Source organism: Quercus lobata, chromosome 2, assembly GCF_001633185.2.
Source record: "Quercus lobata isolate SW786 chromosome 2, ValleyOak3.0 Primary Assembly, whole genome shotgun sequence".
Lineage (NCBI taxonomy): Eukaryota > Viridiplantae > Streptophyta > Magnoliopsida > Fagales > Fagaceae > Quercus > Quercus lobata.
In genome coordinates this window covers 24,433,082-24,453,415 of record NC_044905.1, presented here as the reverse complement: position 1 = coordinate 24,453,415, position 20,334 = coordinate 24,433,082, and the positions used below count along the sequence as shown (strand labels likewise).

Below are 20,334 nucleotides of genomic sequence, written 5' to 3'. Positions count from 1 at the left end.
ACTTGTAGGCGACTTAGTATAGTGATCATCCACCCATAGTCAACTTCGGTCACGTGTCTACCCGTAGGTGACTTAGCGTAGTGACCATCCACCCGTAGGCGACTTTGGCCATGCGTCTACCCGTAGGTAACTTAGCGTAGTGACCGTCCACCCATAGGCGTTGGCCATGCGTCTATTCGTAGGTAACTTAGCGTAGTTATCGTCCACCCGTAGGCGACTTTGGCCATGCGTCTACCCGTAGGTAACTTAGCGTAGTGACCGTCCACCCGTAGGCGTTAGCCATGCGTCTATCCGTAGGTAACTTAGCGTAGTGACCATCCACCCGTAGGCGACTTTGGCCATGCGTCTACCCGTAGATAACTTAGCGTAGTGACCGTCCACCCGTAGGCGACTTTGGACATGCGTGAATAAACTCCTCTTATTAAAATAAACCATGCATTCATAGAAAAAGTAGTTCTTAAAAAGAAAACGAAGACCTGCCCTTTGGGCTTTAAAAAGAGTTATTGTAGCAAAAACTAAAGTAAATAGAAAAACTGAGGAGTATAGCTAGAATTCACTAAGGTAAACTAGAAATAAAGGGGTGCTGCTCTTCATGCCATCCTTTTTACTGGTAGTACTTCTGTAGCTTCTGTCCGTTCAGCGTCTCCAGTTCTTGCCATCTTCTGCCCTCTGTCCTATCGCGTATCCTCTTGCCTTTCTCTCTTCTCTCGAGCCAGAAGCGCGTCCTCAGCATTCATGTACTTGGTTGCCCTATAAAGCACGTCCGACATAGTCTTCGGGTCATTCTTATATAGTGAAAATAGGAACTTACCCTTCCGCAGCCCATTTGTGAAAGCGGCTACAAGTATGTTGTCGTTAGCTTCATCAATTGAAAGCGCCTCTTTGTTAAAGCGTGTTATGTAAGACCTTAGCGTCTCATCTTCCCGCTGCTTGATGCTTATCAAGCATGCTGTAGACTTCTTATACTTGTGTCCTCCGATGAAGTGCGAAGCAAACTGGGCGCTTAGCTCCTTGAAAGTACTGATGGAGTTAGGCGTCAGCCTGCTAAACCATATCCTTGCGGGACCCTTCAGCGTGGTGGGGAAAGCTCTGCATATGATTTCGTCGAGTACCCCCTGAAGGTGCATCAAGGTCTTGAAGGACTCCAAATGATCTAGAGGGTCTTTGTTTCCGTCGTAGTTTTCCACTTGCGGCATACGGAACTTTGGTGGAAGGGGGAAGGAGTTGACGGACGCGGTGAACGGCGAGTCAGTTTGTTGGACCAGATCATCAAGGTCACTGGACACCCGTCCTTTGAGGGCGTTCATCATGACATCCATCTGTTCCTTCATCGCCTGCATCTCCGCGACAATGTGGGGTTGAGCCATATCAGTGACGGATGGACAGCTCATATCTTGTCGCTTAAGTCTGCTTGGGGCATTACTACCTTCCGGCCCCTCTTGGTCTCTTCGCTTGGCACTGGTACCTTCTTGATTTTCCCCTTGGGTACCCATAGCGGCGTTCTTTTGCCGTAGCTGTTCTTCAAGGTCCTGATTCTATTTGGTGAGACATTCCACTGTTGTCATGAGGGTTTGGACCTGCCTCTCCAAGGTAGTGGGTCGCAGCTCGTCTCCCTGAACGTTGTTGGTAGTTGCCATCGAGTGAGTAAGTATCATGCAACTCTTTGTCCGGGAAGCAATAGGCTAAAGTATGCTTCGTTCCCACAGACAGCGCCAACTGATGATGTCAAAAAATCGTCAGTGAGCTACACGACACTCACGTGCTCGAAACAATGCCTGCACAACACAAAAAGAGAAGACCTCGCAGAGAGCACCGGTGTGGTGCCGGCCGAATACCCTCCGAAGGTCAAGTTAGAACTTCTCACAACTCTAAAGTGTTAGAGAGGGTAAATTCTGCGTACCTTAGCTAGTGAGGATATTGGGGCTTTTATAGTAGTAGAGGATTGGCCTCTTTTTCTTGCTGTAGAAGTCTTTTCCTTATAGGAGTCTTTATGAGCGTATTTTGTGGAATCCTTTCCTTGTAGGAGTTTAACACTGAGCGTGATGTGCAAGGTATTTCCTTATATACCCATGCGTGGAAGCCAAGTCAAGGTTATGTCGGGACCGTCAGCTTTGTGCATCCCCTTCAGCTTATTCCCTTCAGCTCACTGCCTTCAGCTTACTGCCTTCAGCTTACTCTCTTCAGCTTATGGTCTTCAGCTTACTGCCTTCAGTTTACTATCTTCAGCTTACTCTCTTCAGCCTACTCTCTTCAGCTTACTGCCTTCAGCTTACTGCCTTCAACTTACTCTCTTCAGCTTACGGTCTTCAGCTTACTGCCTTTAGCTTACTATCTTCAGCTTACTTTCTTCAGCTTACTGCCTTCAGCTTACTGCCGTTAGCTTCGCCTACTCCCTCGTTGAGGTCATCAGCCTCGTTAGGGTTGTAAGCTTCGCCTGCTCCCTTGCCAGGGTCGTCAGCCTCGTTAAGGTCGTCAGCTTTGCCTACTCCCTCATCGGGGTCGTCAGCCTCGTTAGGGTCGTCAGTCTTCGTCTACTCCCTTGTTAGGGTCGTCAGCTTCGTCAGGGTCGTCAGCTTCGCCTACCCCCTCGTCGGGGTCGTCAGCTTCGCCTACTCCCTCGTCGAGGTCGTCAGCCTTGTCAGGGTTGTCAGCTTCGCCTATCCCTTCGTCGGGGTCGTCAGCTTCGCCAACTCCCTCGTCGAGGTCGTCAGCTTCGTCAAGGTCGTCAGCTTCGCCTACCCCCTCGTCGGGGTCGTCAGCTTCGCCTACTCCCTCGTCGAGGTCGTCAGCCTCGTCAGGGTCGTCAGCTTCGCCTACCCCCTCGTCGGGGTCGTCAGCTTCGCCAACTCCCTCGTCGAGGTCGTCAGGCTCGTTAGGATCGTCAGCTTCGCCTACTCCCTTCAGCTTAGTAGTGTCACCTTTCCATTTATGACAAGTGAGGCCGACGGGTCTATTTTGAACGTCGCTTCATGATACTATATTCATGAATATTCACATTCACAATTTTACCCTTATCAACTAGTTCAAGGATCGAATAATACAAAATCATTTCTTCAATACGAAACTTAGTGGCACGTTAAGAAGAGCCGGAATGTTTAATCCAATTATGGAATTTTTTGAATAATAATCCAGCTAATGGTTATTCAATGGTATAAAAGTATCAAAGAGTTACATTGTGTGTAATTTGATCCTATGACATAAATTATATGATGTCAAATTCATGAAGTAAAATGTTACATATTATATCAAGCAATCTCGGAAAGAAACATTTATAAATTTCTTTGTTTGGCTATAATTTTTGTAAAAAAAATTAGAAATTATAATTAATAGGCACTCCTCCAATATATTTCCTGTGGTTAAAAATTGGCATGTCATCTTCTCTTTATTAAATACTGTTAGGGCACGTTTGGTACACTGTAATGATTATTACATAATAATAAGTATTATAAGGAATATATTAAGTTGGAATGTAATAAATATTACTATTCATTAGTTTGGTGACCATTTAGGAATAGAATCCTAAATATACATTCACAATTGAGTAGAGTATAAAAAGAAGGTGTAATTAAATCATTTTTAAGTCAAATTTCCTAAAATACACTTATTTTAAAGTGTTCAAAATAGAGCTAATAATTAACAACAAGGAAAATTTATTTTCTTTCCTTTTGAAGTTGTGGCAACTAATGGCTTTTTAGAAAAAAAATTTAAAAAGTTATTGCATGAGGTGAAGGAATAGATATTCAATACTTTTAATAAGGAATAGTTATTCCTCATTTTGAAGAATAGCTATTCATAAGGAATAATTATTCATTGTAATAAAAACATAACCAAACAATCGAATAGTTATGTTATAGGAATATCTATTACATTACAGTGTCTATTACAATCTACCAAACATGCTTTTAATGTAATGAAGATCTGAAGATGTCATATAAAGTGCAATTGAGCTAAAACTCATTTCCTTAGCAAACCTCAAGAGCTTGTATCAGGGCACAAATCATGCTATGCTGCTTATTTAAAAACCAACCTCCCATCTGCGCTACAGTTGCAAGTTGCAACAATTCTTCATTGTGATTCCAAAATAAGAATTCCAATAACCACATCCATCCCATTAGCACACAACACCACATCCCATAGCACCGAAAATTCCCAGGACTTAATGGAAGAACGAGGCACCAAAGTTGAAGTTGTTAACGCAATTAAAACTTAGACGAAAACACCATGTTAGTCCTTATATTTTAGAATTGCAATTAATATGGTCTTAACATTTTGGTAGCGGTCAATTTAGTCCCTTTTATTTTCATCATGTAGTTAAGTTGGTCCCTATCGTTAACTCACAAACGGAATTGTCTATGTGGCAAACGGCTTACACAAGTGGCAAAGTTGATGATAACATGGCTTCTAAAATTATAATTAAAATGCCACGTCAACATCTAAATTAAAAACAACGAAAAATTAATTTCTCAATTCTTTTTATTTTTAAAGAAAGAAAATAATGCTTTGAAATCATAACCAAGAACACTCATGTTACTTTCTTTGCAAACCGGAGCTAGCCAAAACCCAAAAATTCAACTCATACATTGAAGCTCTCTTCACCAGAAATTTCATTTGTAAGCCCACATCAAAGAAATAAGAAAACCCACTGAAATAATCTTTCAAACAAAAAACCCAAACCATCCATTTGCTCAAACAATACCAAGTGAACCTATCACGCCCCAAACTCGATACCCGGATTTGTGACAATGACCGGCATGCTAATATCAAGCTTAAACCTGATATTAATAAGAACCAACTTAACTTTTACAAAACTTTTACAAAATCTTCCCTCTTTCTTTTCATTCTTGTTTCTTTACTTAAATGATATAACTTTTCACTTAATATTTAGAGTATCTACACTGTACTCAAAGAATAACATAATCCACTAGTTAAAACAAATTCTAAATTTCACATAATACATCTCTTAATACTTTAAGGTACACAATCTTCATTAGATCCTGAAATACACAATACTACAAAGCTAAACATCAAATTGCTAATTTGGGATCTATACTTTCAAAGCTAAAACCAACTCCTTCCAAAACTTGACTAAGGCTCCCTTTGCTCCAAAATAAAACCTGCTAACTGAAAGAGTGGAAGGGGTGAGCTACACAGCTCGGTAAGGGTAAGATACATAAGAATTTAATAAGGATGCATGTAAATCAAATCATTTCATTATATGGATATTCAGATAAGAGAACATCTTTTCATGCATAGTATTTTATACTATTTATAATAATAAATTATCACTCTTCATAGGAAATTAATTGTTCTCCCTTTTCTTATCAGAATAATATTACCAAAACCTTTCAGATTTAATTTCTTTCATTTCTTACAAAGTCACCAAATATAATATTAATTGTTTAAAATCAATATATATGTATTCTCATTACAAAATAATCATTTTAACTTAAATCAGATAATTGGTAACTTTTTAACATAAACTTGTATTTTCATCAGAAGCTTTATCCTTACAGAAGATTAAAACATTTTCATTAGATACTTTATCTTTAAAGCACAACAGAACTTTAGAAACTTTTATCTTTAAAAAATAGCTTTTCTTTTCATCATAAACTTCTTCTTTTCATGAGAATTTTCAACTTTTCATAATGCATTTAAACAAAATAATTCTCTCATGATCAATAACATTTAATAGCTATCCATAACATATTGGTTAGTCCATATATGATAAGTCTGTACTTATTTGGGAGACTTTTAGCACCACAGTGCTAGGCATCCAGCATTTCCCACAATGTCAGGTATTCCCGAGATCACATCATAATACATATCTTCAACTCCTACTGGTAGAGTTCAAATCATCAGAGGATATAACCTGAAAATATTTCATACTTATACATCATACTGAAATTCACAGTTTGCATTACATTTCACAATAATAGCATTTCCATTGTTTTCTTTAAACATCATGTTAGTGGAATTAGTAATAGTATCAATATGCTTAAATCATATACATAAGGTTTTGAAAGCTCACTAACATATCTTTGTCTGAAACATGCTTATATATCATATCTCTAATAATAATAATAATAATAATAATAATAATAAACCCTTTTAATACATCATATACTTTAAAATAACCTCATAACTTACCAAATACTCATATAACTTATTTCTTACCTTAAAACAGAGAAACAAAGAGCCTAAAGTCGAAGGAGCTTAGACCTGGGGCTGGAAACACCTAAACCAAAATCAAAGCTTATTACTATCCATAATTCCTTATCATAAACTTACACATTCATCTCAAAGCCTATCTCTTATAATCAAGGAAATCCTAATCCCACCTCAACGAGGTTCCCACAAACACAAAAATACATTCATCAAACATCATGATGTACTAAATCATAGAGAAACCAACATTCTCACAATAATCTCATATCTCTAGAAGAGTCAACTTCATTTCAAAAGGTGCTTTGAGATTGGAAGTAAGGGTGCACGCATAAACTTACACAAGGCAACATATAACATGAACAAAACAGCTTCATAAAAAACAACAGTTGAATGGTTTAGAACTCCTCCCATGCGTACTAAACCTTGAACTAAATTATACAAAATTAATCTACGATCTTAACATACCAAAAGATATTAAATTATAACTCAAAACATTCACCCTAACTTTAGAATTAAATCCTCAAAGTCAGAGTTAACAATTACTGTTTACTGCTCATTTCAACAGCATATGCCTCCTTTGTAAAATACAAATGGGCTATCCATACACATCCAAACATTATGAAATTTTACAGAGCAACTCCTCTGGATGTATAGTAAATATGATATCAATTTTGGAGTCAAATAATGAAACCATGATTTACTAAAAATCACGCAAGACAGCATACTCAAGTCTGTTGCCTTATACTAACTACACCTACTTTTATAAGGTTTTTGATTTGGTTTCTCTGTTGCACCTAAGGTTGACTTCCAACAGCTAGTGCACAGTAGAATTTGTTTGTCCCTTCTTACAGAAGGTGGTAAGAGTGTTTTCCTTGGGGTAATAAGATTACTCCTAGGCTAGTGGGGTTTTTTTTCAGGGGGTAAGGGAAACAGGAAGGAGAGTTGAAAGGTTTTTTTCTTGGTAGGAGACATGGATGATATCACACAGAGTTGGAGTCGCCTCTCACTGTCTGAGAGGGAGGGACCCGGTTGCAATCTTACTAACGAGGATCAAAACTCGGACTACGCCATCATAGCAAAGTTTCTTACTAAAAGAGCGCTCAATATGGAGGTAATAGCGAGAACTTTTAACCCTTTGTGGAGGGCGCGCAATGGTTTCAAGATTCAAAATCTTGGTAACCATATCCTTCTTTTTACTTTTGATAATCAGAGAGAGGTTGACAGAATCCTCTCAAGTGAACCTTGGAGCTTTGATAAGCATCTGGTGGTGATGCAGCAATATGACAAAGAAACACCGGTCAGTGAAGTGAAGTTTGATAGGGCTAGTTTTTGGGTCCAACTCCATGGAATTCCACCACGATACATGACGGTGGAAGCAGCTCTGAAAATATCTAATGTGGTTGGAGAAGTAGAACGTCCCAAGGATTTTAATGAAATTGATGGAGGAAGTTTTTTGCGACTCAAGGTGAAGCTGGATTTATCTCTCCCATTGTGTCGTGGGAGGTTAATTTCATTAGAAAGTGGAAAGCAAGTTTGGATAGGCTTCAAGTATGAAAGACTACCGAATATATGTTATTGGTGTGGGCGTCTCACTCATGATGATAAGGATTGTGATTTGTGGATTGAGAGTGAGGGAACTCTGAAGAGTAAGGACAGGCAATTCGGATCGGGATTGCGAGCTCCAGCCTTTGTTATGACACGGAAGCAGGGGTTGACAGTACCGAGCTATTATGAGGCTAGGAAAAAATCAGTGTCAAGCAGCTCTCAGGTGGCCATGGAAACAGAGACGGCTACCCAAACGACGGTGAACCTCCGGGATACGGCAGAACAGGGCGGTCTGATGAGGAAGCAGGTAACCGTTGATGAAACAGGGGACAATAATGATAAGGGGTGTAACGGAAATCCTGGAATCAATGAAATTAAGGTGGTGCAATCAGACTTAATGAAGGACAGCCCCAATGAGAAGATTACGGTTTCCAAATCCCAAACGGTCAATGACGCAAATCATGGAGCCTCAATTACAGCTGATTCCCATAACGGTATGAGGAATATAATGCACCAGAACATTAGCATGCATTTAAACCGAGTAAAAGATGATGAAGCAAATCGGGTAAGCCTTGAAGAGTCCAGCGCACGTGCCTCACTAAGTCCCACAAACAATGACCAAGTTAATGATCCACGTGACCTCCAAAACACCCCTAGGGTTCCCACTCCAACAACTCTTCGTCGTGTGCTATCAACTTGGACCAGGAAAGTTAGAGCGGCAACTCCCAGTACAGTAGCACAATACGAACAGTTTGTAGGGAAGAAAAGAGGAGCTGAGGCAGAGGGCAGTCAGTCACATTTACCTTCCAAACGCCAACAAGTTTTCCATGGCGTCGATGATGATTTTCTTGAATTGGTGGAGGCTGTGGAGCAGCCCCACCAGCCGCAATAAATTGCATAAGTTGGAACTGCCGTGGTTTGGGGCAACCACGTGCAGTTTTAGAACTCACCGAGTTGGTGAAAAACAAATCGCCCTCAATCCTCTTCCTCATGGAGACAAGATCAAAGGAGCAGTTTTTGAAGAAACTTTGTTCAAAGCTTAAGTTTGAAAATGTACACATTGAGCCTCGGATGAACACAGGTGGTGGATTAGCACTCTATTGGAAGAACGGGATTGATCTCAAAGTACTAGATTCTTCACCAACATTTATCGACGCAGTAGTTAACCCTGGAATGGATGACGCCTGGCGGTTAACGGGTTTCTACGGAAACCCAATAACAGCCAACCGGGAACATTCTTGGGCGCTACTAAAACACCTTTGCCTGAAAATGGATATACCTTGGTTATGCATGGGGGATTTCAACGAAATAATCAAAGCGGAAGAGAAGAAGGGTGGTGCAAACAGAAGGGAGAGACAGATGAGGGAATTTAGAGAAGCCTTGGATTTTTGTGGTTTCCGAGATTTGGGATTTGTGGGTAACCCTTTCACATGGTGTAATAACCAATTTGATGGAGAGGTGACTTGGATTCGTTTAGACCGAGGGGTGGCAACACCGTCTTGGATACAAATGTTTCCCACTGTGCGAGTGCACCATGTGCAAGGTACGCTATCAGACCATTGTCCATTATGGGTTTGTTCAGATGATGAAAATATTAGATTCTACAATAAATCCAGACCATTCCGCTTTGAGGCTGTATGGTTGAGAGATGAAAGGTGTGAGGGCATCATTAGAAGTGCATGGCAAGGGGAAAATTCAGATGACTCAGTGGGCAAATTAATGGGGAAGGTGGAGGCTTGCAGATTAAGCTTAAAGTCATGGAGTAGGTTATCTTTTGGTAATATACGCCGAATGTTGATGAAAAAAAAGGAGTTAGCAGCAGCCGAACAACTATCCATGGCAGGGGTTAGTCATGACCAAGTGCGGATCCTAAGGGGTGAGGTGTATGAACTCTTGGTGAAGGAGGAGTGCTTGTGGCAGCAAAGGTCACGGGTGGAATGGTTGAAGGGAGGGGATTTGAACACAAGCTATTTCCATGGCCGAGCAACCCAACGGAACAAGAGGAATTATATATCTAAGCTACTTTTGGATGATGGGTCGGTGGTGGAAGAACCAAAACTTATCGGTGAGACTTTTGTGGACTACTTCAAAAATATTTTCACTTCATCCAATCCTTCAAATTTTGATCAGATCCTCCAAGGTATTGATTCAAAAATTACCCCCTCTATGAATGATGATTTAATCCATGATTTTACTACACATGAAGTAGAACAAGCCTTGAATCAAATGAAACCACTAACGGCTCCAGGACCCGATGGACTACCCCCTATCTTTTTCAAATCTTGTTGGGATATTGTTGGACAAGATGTCATTGCTGCCTCTTTAACTATTCTAAATTCAGGTGTAATGCCAGAAAACCTAAACCACACCTTCATATCACTCATACCAAAATCGAAAAACCCTGAAAAACCCACAGATTTTCGCCCCATAAGCTTGTGTAATGTCCTATACAAAATTGTGTCTAAAACCATAGCCAATAGACTCAAAAAATTTTTGCCCAAATTGGTGTCGGAGTCACAAAGTGCTTTCATGTCAGATAGACTAATTACAGATAATATTCTTATAGCCTTTGAAACACTACACCATTTAAAAAACAAGAGAAAAGGAAAAGAAGGGCTCATGGCTTTAAAGCTTGATATGAGCAAAGCCTATGATAGAGTGGAGTGGGTTTTCCTCGAAAAATTAATGGAAAAGTTGGGGTTTGCAACTAGATGGATATCCCTTATCAGTTCTTGCATCCGCTCAGTCTCTTTTTCTGTCTTGGTGAATGGTGAACCACATGGTCACTTCACACCAAACCGAGGCCTCCGCCAAGGGGACCCCCTTTCACCTTATTTGTTCCTTTTATGTGCTGAAGGATTACACTCACTTATTAAACAAGCTGAACTTGCAGGCACTATCAAAGGAGTCTCTCTTTGTAATGCAGGTCCTAAGGTCTCCCATTTGTTCTTTGCAGACGATAGTGTGCTATTTTGCCGGGCAACTACACAAGAATGCAGCACCATACTTGATATTTTGAATAAATATGAAGTATCTTCGGGGCAGAAAATTAACCAAGGAAAATCTCAATTATTTTTCAGCCCAAACACCAATCCACATGTGCAGCAAGAAATCAAAAATCTACTTGGAGTTGGAGCCGCCACAAATTATGAAAAATACCTTGGATTACCATCCTTGGTGGGTAGAGCAAAGAAACAAAGTTTTAGTTACATCCGCGAACGGATTTGGCACAAAATGCAAGGTTGGAAAGAACGCCTCTTATCACAAGGGGGAAGGGAAGTCCTTATTAAAGCAGTGCTCCAAGCGATGCCCACTTACACCATGGCATGTTTCAAACTCCCAAAGAGTTTATGTAAAGATATTGAGTCCCTAATTCGTAAGTTTTGGTGGGGATATAAAGGGGAGGTGCGGAAAATACATTGGGTGGCTTGGAAAAATTTGTGTAAACCGAAGTGCCAAGGGGGCTTAGGTTTTAAGGATATTGAAAATTTCAATCTAGCAATGTTGGGGAAACAAGTATGGCGATTGCTTCATAATAAAGACTCTCTCTTCCATAAGGTCTTTAAATCAAAGTACTTCCCTAATTGCTCTATCCTAGATGAGGGAGTGAAGGTGAAGGGGTCCTATGCTTGGCAAAGCATTCTTAAAGCTTGTAGGGTTGTGAGGATGGGGGCGAGATGGAGAATAGGGGATGGGAGGTCAGTCTTGATACGTGGAGATAAGTGGCTGCCGGATGAGTACTTAAGCAGGGTGGTATCTCCACAAAAAAATCTGCCTAACAATGCACGGGTGTGTGCCCTCATTGATGAAGAAAATGGGAGATGGATTGAAGATAGAATTCAGAATGAATTTTTGCCCCATGAAGCAGCTGCAATTCTCGGCCTACCACTGAGTTCCACACACGCGAAAGACAGACTCATCTGGACAGCAACAAGCAAGGGAGTCTACTCTACCAAGACAGCATACCAGCTCCTTCAAAAAGAAGCAGAAGTGAAAGCACCAAGTCCCTCAAATGCAACGGAAAATAAGCAGTTTTGGTTAGATATCTGGGCCCTCAATCTGCCAAATAAATTAAAACATTTCCTCTGGCGTGCAGTGAATGATTCTCTTCCAACTAAGATGAATTTAATGAAGCGCAACATCACAGCAAACTCTATGTGTGACCGCTGTGGCTGTGAAACAGAGGATACAATCCATGCCCTTTGGGACTGCATTGAGGTGAAGAGCACATGGTGGGAGCTGGTGGAGTGTAGACTTTTTTTGGGTGAAAAACTGGCAAGCTTCCGTGACTTATTTCAAGGCATACTTGCTCGGAAATCATCACATTTGGCAGAGACGTTTGTTTACATTGCTTGGGGTATTTGGCATAATAGGAATTCCAAGCGAATGGGAGAGGTCACGTTACCCTTGGAGAGGTTATATGCGGATGCGGTGGATCGTCTACAAGAATACCATGCTGCCCAAGACTCCTCAGTGCAGCACAGATTGGTGGACACCCCAGTGCGTTGGTTACCCCCCCCCCCCACCACCTCATTTCAAAGCCAACAGCGATGGTGCGATTTTCCAGGACACGGGAACAGCAGGCATTGGAGTGGTGATAAGAGACTCTGAAGGAATGGTGATTGCTGCGCTGTCGGAGCGCATTTCGCTTCCATCCACAGTCGAAGTTGTGGAAGCTCTAGCGTGCAGGAAAGCTGTATCCTTCGCCACTGAGATTGGCCTACAAGACGTAATTTTTGAGGTCGACTCCGAGATCATTTACAGCCACCTTGTTTCGGATTCAATCTGCATGACAGCTTTTGGCCACATCATTGAGGATACTCGTAGGCTAATCACAAGTTTGAGGAACGTGTCTTTCTCTCATGTTCGGCGGAATGGAAACAGAGTAGCTGACAAGCTTGCCAAGTTAGCAAAATACTTGTATGAACCACAAGATTGGATAGAAGACATCCATAGGGATGTAACAGATTATGTAACTCTTGACAGAAGTTTTCTCCTTTCGTAATAAAATGCTCCTTGAGTGGATTCTCAAAAAAAAAAAAAAAAAAAAAAAAAATCTGTCCTGACAGAATTTCATGCAATTTAGAAATTAAATCATTATTTTTATATTGATCCAAATACTGTGAGACCACTTCCATTAGAACCATATGTGTCTTAGTATTCATAAGAACTACTCTTAGCATCCTAATTCACTGTATAAAATTTAATACATAATTTATCATACATAAACACAGAATCTGTTACAAAGGCAGCCTTGAAACATTTTCTTGTAAAATCATAAAATGATTGCAAATAGTCTTATTATCATATAGGGATTTTTATACACTCATTAGACATGTTAGAAAACACTTATATATAGTCATTTAATCATTTATAGTAAGATTAAATACAACAAAAATCCCAACAGTAACCTCAAAAGTACTCATCCTGACTTTTTCTTACTTCCTTAACCATATACAATCATTAATTAGTAAAAACCCTAATCTACCTTCAACAAATCACCAACACAGTTTCAAGGCTTCTTAAAACAGCATATATATATATATATATATAGACTTACAAAATTCATAGTTTCCTAATTTCACAACCACAAATACCATTACTAAAATTCCTTGAAGAAATCATGGATTCTAAGATGAGAGTAGCTAAAACCCTTACCAAGTTTCTGGTTCTTGAGGGGAAATAGATATAGAATTACTCTTACATGAAAGGATTTCCCTTTCCTAGTAGCTGGACCCAAAAGTATGAGAGGTAGAGAGCTTGAGAGAGTTTTTCTTTCATTTGGTGTTGGACCCGTGGGTATGAGAGGGAGAGAGTTCTTGATTGTTCTAATTTCTTTGAGAGAGTAGAAAGAAGAAATGAGATGGAGCCTTATCTTCCTTTTGAGGTGTTGACCTGTGGGTTTGAGAGAAAAGACTCAAGAGAATTTCTAGCTCTTTCCTTAAGAGAAAAGAGAGTAAAGTGAGTGAGAAATTCTGATTTGTGTGTGGACCATGGAAAATGAGAGCAAGAGAGTTTCTTGGAAGTTCTAGTTGTTTTGAAAAGTCAAAGAAGAATTGAGATGAAGATTTTTTTGTTGCATGGCCGGCCAAGTGTTGGTCTTTGGGGCTTAAGAAGTCAACATGTATGATGCTTTAGCCTTACATGTGTTGAATTTCAATTGGTTGCATGTATGGGTGGAATTACAACTATAACATCCCATGCATCATGCTTAATTAAAACACCAACTATGTATCTAAAAACTCAAACCACTTAATATAATTTTGTAGATACTTAGTATATATATATATATATATATATATATATATTACAAATACCCATTCAATTATTTATAATCTTTACAATTCTTATTCAATGGCATAATAAAATAATAGGCTTATTAAATACTCTTATATTAATTTTAGGAAGTAAGTGACTCAAGATAATAATTAATCACTTGAACACATATGTTAACTATAAAATTGAGTCGGGGTGTTATAGAAGGTATGACAAAGAAGGAGAGGAAGAAGCAAACTCAAATACTAACAGTGACCTAAAGGCCAAAACCCCACTTTGTAAACTTGAGAATAAATTAAAGATTTCTCACAACTAAAACAAAACCAACCATTATATTAGCCAAATTAGAGAAGATGTCATACAAAGTGCAATTGAGCTAAAACTCATTTCCTTAGCAAACCTCAAGAGCTTGTACCAGGGCACAAATCATGCTATGCTACTTATTTAAAAACCAACCTCCCATCTGCGCTGCAGTTGCAAGTTGCAACAATTCTTCATTGTGATTCCAAAATAAGAATTCCAATACCCACATCCATCCCATTAGCACACAACACCACATCCCATAGCAGCAAAAATTCCCAGGACTTAATGGAAGAACTAGGCACCAAAGTCAAAGTTGTTAATGCAATTAAAACTTAGGCGAAAACACCATTTTGGTACTTCTATTTTGGAGTTGCAGTTAATTTGATCCTACACTTTTGTAGCGGTCAATTTAGTACCTATTATTTTCAACATGCAGTTAATTTAGTCCCTATCGTTAACTCACATAATTGTCTACGTGCAAACGGCTTACACAAGTGGCAAAGTTGATGATAACATGACTACTAAAATTATAATTAAAATGCCACATTAGAATCTAAGTTAAAAAGAACTAAAAATTAATTTCTCAATTCTTTTTATTTTTAAAGAAAGAAAATAATGCTTTGAAATCACAACCAAGAACACTCATATTACTTTCTTTGCAAACCTGACCCAGCCAAAACCTAGAAATTCATCGGAATGGTTTGAAGCTCTCGTCACCAGAAATTTCATTTGTAAACCCACATCAAAGAAATAAGAAAACCCATTGAAATAGTCATTCAAACAAAAAACCCAAACCATCCATTTGCTCAAAGGATACCAAGTGGACCCAAGAGCTCAACATCTCCAACAACATAGAAGGTATGACAAAGAAGGAAAGGAAGAAACAAACTCAAATACTAACAGTGACCCAAAGGCCAAAACCCCACTTCATAAACCCAAGCTCAAATCAAAGATTTCTCACAACTAAAACAAAACCAACCCGTTATATCAACCAAAATAGAGAAATTTATATTAAAAAGGAAAATGAAATACAAAATGAGTTTCAGTCATAGATGAGAAAAATAAGAGGAAAAAATTAGAAAGAAATTAAAAAAAGGAAAATAAAAAAGAAAAGCAGAGGGAGATGAGGAGCGATGGCTACAATTGGTGGTGGCAGTGCCGTCATGAGATCGTTGTTTGTTATGGTGGGTCTCGTAGAGAGACAAGCCATGTCTGAGCTCACGAACCTGAGAGAGAGATCCACCCTATTGTGTTTGGTTTTAAATTTGGGTTTGAAATCTGGGTCGTGTTTGGTTGCAAAGAAAGTGTAAGAAAATCCAGAGAAATTTTTTTAGTTCACGCCTTTCAATTATTTTATTTTATTTTTTAGATGTGATTTTATCTTTTTTTATAATTCGTGGCTTTTTTTTTAATAACAATTAAATGTATTTTTATTATTTTATTAGCTATGTATGCTGTCAGCTGTGTAAGCCATTTGCCACATAGGCAATTTTGTTAATGAGTTAACAGTAGGGACCAAATTAATTGCATTTTAAAAATAATAAGGACTAAATTGACTACTACCAAATCTAGAGACCAAATTGGCTGCGACCTCAAAATGTAGGGACCAAAATGGTGTTTTCGCCTAAAACTTATTCAGCCATTTTCGTAACACCTAATAGAAACGCCCTTAAATCACATTGCTTAAAGGTTTTTAAGGTAAATCCCACTAAACTGCCCTGAGGTTTAGGCTAATACCAACTAGGTCTAATACTTTTCAAAAACAATCAACTTGGTTCTTAAAAGACAATTTTGTCCCTGCCTCCGTTCAACACAATTACTTCTTACATTCTATTCTCTCTCCTCTTTCTCATCTCAGACCCCTCTCTTCACACTCTATCATATTTTCTCTTCTCTATTGAATGTTTATTACATGCTAAGATCTTTGAGTTCTATTCATTGTGATTACACTAAATGAGCATGGATTTGAGCACAAATCACACTGCACGGTTGCACCATGTCATAGAACACAAACATGCACACATAGTAACCACCCTAAAATGAGCAACGTAACTCAAACACTCGGTAAAAAACACCCTTACTAAATGCGTTTTTTTTTTTTTTTTGGGACCCATAGTTTTTAGTGTTTAAACACTTAAAACTGTGGTTCAAACACCCTAACCAAACAGGCCCATAAATTTTAAAACCTGAAACCCCAAAAATCATCCCAGATTACCAATCATACACACACATTCATATGCATATACCAACAAAATCACCATATTAGAACCATTTTGAGACAAACCCTAAATAAAAAAATAAAAATACCATAAATCTACAAATGACCATACCCAAAACCCCTTTCAAACCCAAATAAAAAATCACCAAATCCTTATATCACCGTAAAAAAACCTAATTGACCAAGACTCAAACCAACAAAGAACCAAACCAAAAAAGAAATAAATAAAAAACATAAAATAGAATAAAGAAAGAGGATAGAGATCACCAATGGTGGTGGCGTTGCCGGTCGTGGTGGCGGAGCTCATGGGTCTTTGCCAAACATTCCCTTGACGTTTGGCACACAAACCCAAACACAAACAAAGACCCAAACCCAGGAATAAAGACCCAAACATGTTTGGCACAAGATCAGAGCTATTGGCAAGGAACAATAGCAATGGTGGTGATGCGAAGCTCGAAATTCCCTAGCCAAATGTCTCCATGGCACTAATTTGAAAAGAGAGTGGAAGATAGTAGTGGAAAAACATGGGTTTCAACCATGAAAGAGAGAGTCTTCAGCCGCCATGGGTGTGGGTGAGAGAGAGAGGGAGCCACAGTGGATGAGAGAAAAAAGAAAGAAAGAAAGAGAAAGATTCTAAGAGAGAGAGGAGAAGGGTTTGGGTTTGAGATGAGGAGATGAGAAGGGTTTGGGCTAAAGTAACGGTGCTAATGGAGTCAGGAACAAATTTGTCTTTTAAGGACCAAGTTGGTCATATTTTAAAAGTTTTAAACCTAATTGGTATTAACTCAAACCTTAGGGTAGTTTAGTGAAATTTACACAAATTTTTTCACATTAATGTATATTGTACTTGTACATAGGACAAGATATTCGCTAGTTGTTCCAAAAGAACGATTCAAGGTCATGTTATGCAGTTTGGGGCCAACCATCTCCATTTCTAAAAATTTCATTCTTCTTGGAAGTCAACTAAAAAGTTATTTCTAAAGACTTGGAACCATAAAACTAGAAGCAAAAATATTGACTACCTCTTGAAAGTTTTTTTTTTTTTTTTGGAGAGAGAGTTTCAACCTATGGCGTCCGCTCTTAATGATAGCTCTTTATCATCATACCAAGACACCAATCAGTTTTTGGTGTAGACGGGGATTGAACCCCAGATTTCTTATACAACCATCAGAGACTTTACCAATTGAATTAACTAGAAGTCACTACCTCTTGAAAGTTGAAACTAGACTTTCTGTGTCACTTACCCTTGGATTGAGGCTTTAAAAAAATTGCAAGATGACGTGTCCTTTGCTATAAGATTGCAGAAAAAGAAAATATTAAAACAATTCAAATATAACAATACATATATAGCAATTAAGATATTTAAATGTTAAAACATAAAAATTTAAATTCAACAATACAACACTAATAGACAGTGGCGGAGCCAAGAATTTATATTTGGGGGGGCCATGTATAATTTTTTTTTTTTTTTTTTGTGTATATGAAATGTAAAATAATAATATACAATATTTCATAACTGAGTATGTATAAACCAAAGTATATTTAATTAAAATTAAACAATCATGAGATAAAATTAAAAAAATGATTTAATATCTTTAATCAACTATAAAATGGGCAAAGTCGCAATCATTTAAATGTCAATACATAAAAAAATATATATATATATATATATATATATATATAGAATAAACAACAACTAAATACATGTATATATATTGTCTATAATATATTGATTATTATAATAATAAATAATATATTATAAGAAATTTAAAAAAGAAAGCAATGAAAAAAAAAAAAAAAAACAAACAAATACTTGGAGCACACGGTGACACAGCACAAGCACAGAAGCTTCACAAAATTGAGTCAAAAATTGAGGGGCCCATAGCAATAGCTTACTAACAATTGTAATGAGAAAGGGACAAAATTAGTCACTTTCTATAGTCTAAATTCAACACATCATGTTTACCCAAGAAAAATTGAACACAGTACATATATTTAACTATTGCAATTCTGGAAAGTGCAGAACAAAGAGACAAAACCTTTACCTTTAAACAAAGAGACAAAAATTTTACTTTTAAACAAAGGGATGAAAAGCAAAGAACTAAAATTTGAAAAGATTAAAAAAAGAAAGAAGAAGAGGGCAAAGGCAGTGCAGTGGCTGTGGTGAGAAGGACTGAAGGAGGCTAAAGGCAAAGAGAAAGAACTAAAAGAAGAAGAATGCAAAGCCCAAGTCCTCAACGGAGACAGAGAGAGTGAGAGTGAGAGAGAGAGAGAGAGAGAGTCACCTGTTGAAAGATTTTTTCTGTTCTGCAACTGCAAGACTGCTGCAACTGTGTGACGGCGTGTGGGAGAGACAAAGTTTCAAACTTTTCAATTTTTTTTGCCGTGTACAAGACTACAAGTAAGCCCTAAATACATTGGGATGAAAATTAGAATTTTTTTTCTCTTTTATTTGTTGAGATAATTGTTTTTTTGGCCTAATTTGTTGAGGTAATTGTTAAAATACCTGTTAAAGATGCTAAATGTGTAATTATTGTAATTTGTTTACATGTATCTGTGGATTATATTTTATTGAAATGAAAATTGTATTTATTTTTAGACTTTATATAGGTATATTATCAGGGATGGGGGGGCCAAAATGACAAAATCATTTAAGAATCTTCAAATTATTTAACATATATATATTTTTTTAAAAAAAATTGGGGGGCTAAGCGGAAAAATTTTGGGGGGGCCAAGGCCCCCCTCAGTCCTCACGTGGCTCTGCCACTGCTAATAGACACCATAGATTCATTGTTTGTAGATTAAAAGCCCATATATATATATATATATATATATATATACACATATACTTTATAAAAGAATCTACAAAAAATATTTTTTTAATTGTTTAAATATAAATGAATCAAGTACAAAGAAAATTAACCTCTTCCCCACCCCATTTGCCATGCAATACATGTAAAACCCGCCTCAATTAGGGTAGGTGAGATGAGTATAGTGGAGATGGGTTTAAATTCGATATTAATTTACTGGTCAATAATACAAATATTGATAAAAACATTCTCATCTGGGGAGCCGAAATGTAAAGTGACTCTCGCTATTAAAAGAAAAATGCACAAAACACCCCTATATCTAGGGAGCTAAAATGGAGTGGAAGATGGTAGTGGAAAAACATGGGTTTTAGCCATGAAAGAGGGAGTCTTTAGCCGTCATGGGTGTGGGTTAGAGAGAGAGGGAGCCACCATGGGTGAGAGAAAAGAAGAAGAAGAAGAAAGAGCCAGATTCAGAGAGAGAGAGAGAGAGAGGAGAAGGGTTTGGGTTTGAGATGAGAAGGGTTTGGGCTAAAGTAACGATGCTAACGGAGTCAGGGACAAATTTATCTTTTAAGGACCAAGTTGGTCATATTTTAGAAGTTTTAAACCTAGTTAGTATTAGATCAAATCTCAAGGTAGTTTAGTGAAATTTACACAAATTTTTTCACATAAATGTATAATGTACTTGTACATAGGACAAGATATCTGCTAGTTGTTCCAAAAGAGCGATTCAAGGTCATGTTGTGTTGTTTGGGCCAACCATCACCATTTATAAAAATTCCATTCTTCTTGGAAGTCAACTAAAAAGTTATTTCTAAAGAATTGGAACCATAAAACTAGAAGTAAAAATATTGACTACCTCCAAGGGGAGAAACTGCTAGTTCAGTTTTTTTCTCCTTCACTGCTAGTTTAGCTTACCGACTTGCAAACCAAGGGGAGGAAACTGTCATGCAATTCCATGGGCAGTGGATTTGGAAATTGGACATTTTGCCAAGAATTACAAACTTTCTTTGATTG

General features: G+C 38.1%; 1 protein-coding gene and 1 long non-coding RNA gene across 2 annotated transcripts; both read right to left on the bottom strand.

Annotated features, from left to right (window-relative positions):
• Nucleotides 1-674: 674 nt before the first annotated feature.
• Nucleotides 675-1,493, bottom strand: LOC115961707. Its single transcript, XM_031080640.1, has one exon. It carries the CDS (start codon nt 1,491-1,493, stop codon nt 675-677), a length of 819 nt encoding a protein of 272 aa, XP_030936500.1.
• Nucleotides 1,494-4,812: 3,319 nt separating this feature from the next.
• On the bottom strand, nt 4,813-13,694 carry LOC115975525. The gene is made up of 3 exons (XR_004088126.1): nt 13,369-13,694; nt 6,175-6,235; nt 4,813-5,869 (listed from the first exon to the last, which is right to left on the bottom strand). It is a non-coding gene; the product is annotated as an uncharacterized LOC115975525 (long non-coding RNA).
• Nucleotides 13,695-20,334: the final 6,640 nt, after the last annotated feature.